The sequence below is a fragment of the Sphaeroforma arctica genome (genome assembly GCF_001186125.1).
Source record: "Sphaeroforma arctica JP610 unplaced genomic scaffold supercont1.276, whole genome shotgun sequence".
In the NCBI taxonomy this organism is placed as follows: domain Eukaryota; class Ichthyosporea; order Ichthyophonida; genus Sphaeroforma; species Sphaeroforma arctica.
The window spans coordinates 46,536-52,985 of record NW_014040282.1 but is presented as its reverse complement, the minus strand read 5'-3'; the positions used below and the strand labels follow the sequence as shown (position 1 = coordinate 52,985).

General features: G+C 44.4%; 1 protein-coding gene across 1 annotated transcript; it reads left to right on the top strand.

The window, feature by feature from the left end:
- Window positions 1-421: 421 nt before the first annotated feature.
- SARC_04715 (hypothetical protein) lies at window positions 422-5,853 on the top strand (the record flags this gene model as incomplete). The annotated part of the gene is made up of 8 exons (XM_014301439.1): window positions 422-539; window positions 1,272-1,511; window positions 1,855-1,950; window positions 2,711-2,873; window positions 3,381-3,564; window positions 3,920-4,238; window positions 4,559-4,690; window positions 5,199-5,853. The coding sequence occupies 8 exons, from the start codon at window positions 422-424 to the stop codon at window positions 5,726-5,728; spliced, it is 1,782 nt and encodes a 593-aa protein (XP_014156914.1). The 3' UTR covers window positions 5,729-5,853.
- Between the last annotated feature and the right edge of the window lie 597 nt (window positions 5,854-6,450).

The window sequence follows — 6,450 nt, the reverse complement described above, 5'->3', positions numbered from 1 at the left end:
CACATCCGTATGTCAGCAGTGATGAACTATTACGCAATGGCAAATACCCCTAAAATAACCCGTTTTGATCCGATTTCTCGATTCTCACACAGCCAAACAGCCTCTATCCGTAATATCAATGTACACGTATCGATATACCATACACGCACTGTTCGGTACATACACAGCCCAACAGACACCAGCCCCAATCACCCCATTCCGTCTGAACACTTGTCCAATTTCAGAACGTACTTACACGCGATACTACGTCACCTCCTCACGCATGTGCATTGAGTATGACTCTCTTTTATCTCATCACAATATACTACGTCACCACCTCACGCATGTACATGGAGTATTGCTCTCCTTTATCTCATCACCATATACTACGTCATCACCTCACGCATGCGCATTGAGTATTGCTCTCCTTTATCTCATCACCATGGCAACGTACCACAGACGTCGACGCCGAAAGGTCGTAGCGCCACAACACAACTTCGGCTCACACCAACGCCATCGTCGTGCTGTAATGCCCAACACAATCGAGGCACCCGGTGTGGGTACGTTTTACTAGTAGTAGTGTGTGTGTGGGTGTGTGTGGGTGTGATGGATTTGGGGCATGTATGCCTATTGACTGTGCTGAGTATATAACAGACATGTATGTATGCCATGAGGTATATTATACCCCAGGGCATTGTGCGTGTACGCTGTGGGTAAGTCTCACTAGAAATGTGTATGTGTGTGAGTGTGACGGATAAGGGCTATGTAATTATACCCCAGGGCATTGTGCGTGTACGCTGTGGGTATGTCTTACTAGAAGTGTGTGTGAGTGTGACGGATAAGGGCTATGTATTTATACCCCAGGGCATTGTGCGTGTATTCTGTAGGGTTTTAGGGTTTTATCGTCCTACACCATAGAATATTTCGTTGTAGGTACAGAAGTGTGTGGGTAGTGTGTCCGTGTCTGCGTGTGGATCGAAATTGAGTGAGGGTTTTAAGTGGTGTGTCTACGTCTAGAAGTGATGTTTCATGGTGTAGAGTGTATGTCGTAGGTGTGCATGAGTGTGTGCATTTTCATTTCAACTCAATACGTGGATGGTATTCAAATTACAACACACGCATATCTCTCCTATATATATGTATTTGTGTGTGTGTATATGTGTATGTGTATANATATATATATATATATATATATATATATATATATACATATATATATATATATATGTGTGTGTGTGTGTGTATATATATATAGTATATTTGCATACTCTTGCACTCCCACGTATCCACAGGTTTGGGCTTTACCTACGAAGAGTTCCTGCGCGTGAAGCAGTTTGAGATCGACAACCCGTTGCAGAACCTCATCCTAAGTATGTTGAATATGAACGCGGCTAAGGAGGTGTCTGCCTGGGACACCGAGTACTACAAGGATGTGCTGATGAACCCCTTGAAGTCCACTAACAACGTGTTGGTGATATGTGCCATGCTGGCGGTAGTGCTTGTCATCTGCCTGATTTGCTGCGGTGGTGTAGGTAGGTAATTAGTATGTAGGTGGGTAGGTAGGTAACTCGTATGTAGGTAGGTAACTCGTATGTAGGTAGGTAACTCGTATGTAGGTGGGTCATACACACGAGCTATGGTGTGGCTGTGTGTGGTGATAGGGGTTGCTAGTGTGGCTTGGGGGGGTGTTAGTGTCGATTGAAGACCATTAATTAAGGGTGTGAGGTGGCAGATATAATTTGGCTCCTTTTATTATGACTCATACTGAAACTGCTGTGTATGTGTTCCTTCGGTGGTATGAAGTAGGTAACCCATAACACGCACTCGCCCGTGTTCTCACGGCTTTGAGCCTTTCTTGTCCATCCCACTACACAGCTCTGACTGTTCTGTACTTCAAAGGCCGCAAGAGACGCCTACGCATGCTGGCGGCACACGAGAAGTCGGACGATGATCGCGCCAAAACACTCGACTGTAAGCACTTCGTTTGGTTGTGGCTGGGGTGTCTGTGTGTCGTTGAGTGGGCTGCGTGGTAGTGTGTGGGTGTCTGTGTGTCGTTGAGTGGGCTGCGTGGTAGTGTGTGGGTGTATGTGTGCTGTTGAGTGGGTTGGGTGGTATGTGTGTGGGTGTGTGTGTGTTGTTGAGTGGTTTGTGTGGTAAGTGTGGGGGGGGGTGTTATTGAGTGAGTTGTGTGGTATGTGTGTGGGTGTCTGTGTGTTGTTGAGTGGCTTGTGTATTTGTTGTTGAGTGGGTTGTGTGGTATTTGTGTGGGGGTGTATGTGTTGTTGAGTAGTTTGTGTGGTAAGTGTGTGGGGGTGTGTGTTTTGTTGAGTGATTTGTGTGGTAAGTGTGTGGGGGTGTGTGTGCTGTTGTGGCTTGTGTGTGTGTTGTTGAGTGGATTGTGTGTGTGTTGTGGAGTGGGTTGTATGGTATGTGTGTGAGTGTCTGTGTTGTTGAGTGGTTTGTATGTTGTGTAGTGGATTGCACACACATCGTCTGTGGGCACTAGCTGTGGCGCGTACCGCCACTACACCCGCCCATGTTGTGGGTTTAGCTCGGCGAGAACTACACCCGGCACACTTGATACTTTCTTCGCCTTGCCTCTTGACAATGTTTTACCTACCTCTGCTAGAGACCTGCACCGTACACTCGTTTGGTCGCATATCACTGCCTATTGATATTGTTACTAACACCGGGACATGCACATGTACACGTACACATCACAACCACACAGCCGCTACCATTGCCAACGCTCCAACCAGTGGTATGAACTACAACAACAGTGCCGTATCGCTGTCTGGTTACGGTAACAACATGTCCGCTATGAGTATGATGGGAGGCACCAATTCTCTGATGGGCAAGTCCATGGCTACTCAGGGGGCGTCGGATACATCTGGGTGAGTGTTTAAATGGTCAATGCTGCTGTTGAGAAGGGCTTGGGGTCAGTCCTAGTGCTGTATTGATATGTAATACAATATGTTTTGTTTGCGTACGGTTCGATATGCCAGAGTATCAATCTATGCTCGTGCATGATGTTTTTAATATAGTATTGGCTCCATCTTTCCCATTTATATCACAGTCTATCCCAGACATATCTATTTATTCGTATATATATATATGTGTGTGTGTGTGTGTGTTGTGTGTGTGTGTGTGTGTGTGTGTGTGTGTTGTTTGTGTGTGTGTGTGTGTGTGCATATATCTATATCTATATCTATATATATATATGTGTGTGTGTGTGTGTAAGTATGTATGCACGTACATATGTATTTATGTATGTAGGTATGTATGTGTGTGTATGTATGTATGTATATATATATATATGTGTGTGTGTGTGTGTGTGTGTGTGTGTATTGCTGTTGATATGACACATTTGGCTAACCCAATGAACGCCCATCACTTTCCAGCATCAATTTCCAGAGCACGTCGGCCGTCGAACCAGAATCACGCCGCAAACTAAACGCTGTTTTTAAAAAAAATTGGATCGATAAGATGTACGAAGCCATATTCGGTGAAACAGATTTGGAGGCCAAACTCAATGTCATGTACGATATTGACACCGCAGAAATGGAACTCCAGCTTGCCGCTCAGGTACGTAAAACAACCCTAATTTTAGGTTAAATAAATCTCAGCTAGGATAAGCGGAACTAATTTCAAGACATGTCGGGATAGTGAGTCCGGAGTGAGTCCAACCGGAGAAAATTTAAAAGTATAGCAACTCCATTCTATTTATAACTACCTATCACGCAGCATGTGTTATTCTCAGGTCGGATCAAAAGCTACTTGCAGAGCTGCAGCTAGTGCCGTTCTTTTTATATCCACTAATCACACAGCAAGCCCGATCGCTTAGTAGGGTTTCAATTCACGTACCGATTCCCGAGTAGGACCACGAAGTATTGTAGAATCGTAGCTAATACCGTTCTATTTATATCCACCAATCATACAGCAATTGCAATCGCACCTCAGTTTCCGGCCAAGTTCCCGGGCCGGGTCTCGCATGGGCTCTCGTTCTGTTTCCAGCCAGGGGAGTCTGGGGCAAGGCAGTATAGCACCTCCCAATGTACCAGGTCTATCTCTGACCCCTAATCTGGGTATGAGTCCCCAAATACAGCCCATGACCAGTTTTGTAGCGGCCCCTACGTCGCTGAGTATATCGCAGAATCCCGCTTTGCATCTGAGCCAGGTTTCCGGAATGGCGCCTATGGGTTCTGTGCCTGTGGCGAATCAGCCCAACCGCGAAAGATCGTTGTCTGCTACCTTACATGGTAAATATTTTTGTAATTGCGTACAAACTTATGTATGTGATGGATCTATACGCGTTCTTAATTGCATAATTGAATAATTAAGGCTTTTCGGCGTTCAGCCATCCAACAGGTTGTATGCCCTATTTCCCATGTAATATAGTTTTCTGTCTATAAATACTTTCGCACAGTCATATATATATATATATATATATAAATATATATATATATATATATATATATATATATATGTATGTATGTATGTATGTATGTATGTATGTATGTATATATATATATATATATACTTATCTTGCTACCTTATTTTCTCGTTGCTGGACCCGCAGATATTGACAATGAGGAGAGCGGTGGAGATGACTCATCAGCGAGTAAGGTCAAAAAGAACAAGCAGCCCAAGTCCAAGTGGAGTGGGTTGGACAAGGCTTATAACATGATATTCGACAAGGTGCTGGGAGCTGGTACGTTCCTATAGTATACGTATATATATATGTGTGTGTTTGTGTGTGTGCATTTAGATATTCTGGGTATAAGTCGACCTGTTTGTTTTTAGACTGTAACCAAGGGAGCGCAGCCAAGTCCAAGTGGTGAGGCGTGGCCAAGGTATAATAGGAATTACAATCCCATCTCTGGAACGATCGAGCAACCGAAACATACGCATACTGTGCATATACGTGCACAATCGATCCCCAGTCACCTATTTTAAGGTGTAGCGCATATTTACATACACATTGACAACCCAACACGAGAAAATGTAATGCGCAGTTAATGAATTGTAATAGTTCCATAGTAGCACCAGATGATATAAGATGTGTGTCTAACCAGAGATAGATCATACGCGTCGAAACTACACAGGCATTCGTTTATGCTCGCTCTCTGTCTATATGTATATGCATACGTACACATACAAACACATACATATCCATCCTTACCGCTTTATATAACCAATATGCGCACATACACACACAGACCCCGAGTTGGTTTCATCGGACGATGAGGAATCGTCTGAATCGAAAGATCCCACAGACAAGGGGAAGTCAAGCACAGCATCCCAACTCAGCCACTCCATCGGTCCAGCCAACCCGATGATGGGGACCAGCCTGTTCAACACTACCCCAGCGCCCCAGACCAACCTCTTCAACACTCCCCTGGGGCTGCAACCAACCCATTCCTTACCTACTGGTAATATTCTGGGGGCAATGGGTGGCCCCTATGGCTCTGGCGTGCCGAATGCCAACATGCCTGGCCTACTGGCACCCAATCCCTATATGCCTGGCAATACAAGCATAGGCGGTGTGAATACCAGTATGAGCGCTATGAACACCAGTATGGCTGCTGTGAACCCGAGTTCAAGCGGAGTGAATACAACTATTGGAGGTGCGTTTGATGACGGTACCGTAGTACAGCCAACAGCCGAGAATAAGGGCTCGACGAAAAAAAAATCAGCCGAGACTAGGGGCTCGACGAAAAGGTCTTCTAAAAAATCCAAGAAGTCGTAGCTTGGACGATTCGACTAAATTAATAATATAGGTGCATGTAAGTCTAGTGCATGCCATTAACCACCTGTACATAAATGGGAAACGCGGCTTCTGTGAAGTTCAACTACCTCTCAATAAAACCATATATATCCATATAAAAAACTGTATCGCTTGAACTTCAGTCAGAGGCGTACTATAGCTTGGCACGGGCCGACTTTATTGCAAAACCCAACATTGCAACTTTTTGTTAATGAGCTATACCATGCCATAGCGAGCAGCCATCGCAGCTAGTAGCGTCGACCAATGTGTGAGTCGTGCCGATGCATTTATTGCTAGTGAGACTGCCGATGCTATCAGTGTATATGAAACACCTGAATTCTAGAGGAGTACCTGCCAGAGTATGATGATGTTTTCTCTCTGGTGGTCCGTTTCGAATAGTAAATACACTGTTTTATCTGACGTCGATCTCATAAACGTGCAGACTGTAAGGTTATTTTACATAGTTGATTTTATGTTCACTACGTAGATTGATTGGAGCTTCAAGGTCAGCATAAGAGTTTCTGCAATCTACATACGGTTGAATACGGCTGAGTACGATATAATATTTATCCTGTACCATGAGATCATGTTTGTGTACAGTAAGACATAGCCTAAAAGGTATTCACATGCATTTGCGCTCTGATATTTCGTGACAACAGCAAAACAATACATATTTTTGTAATCGGAAAGGTAGAAAACTGATG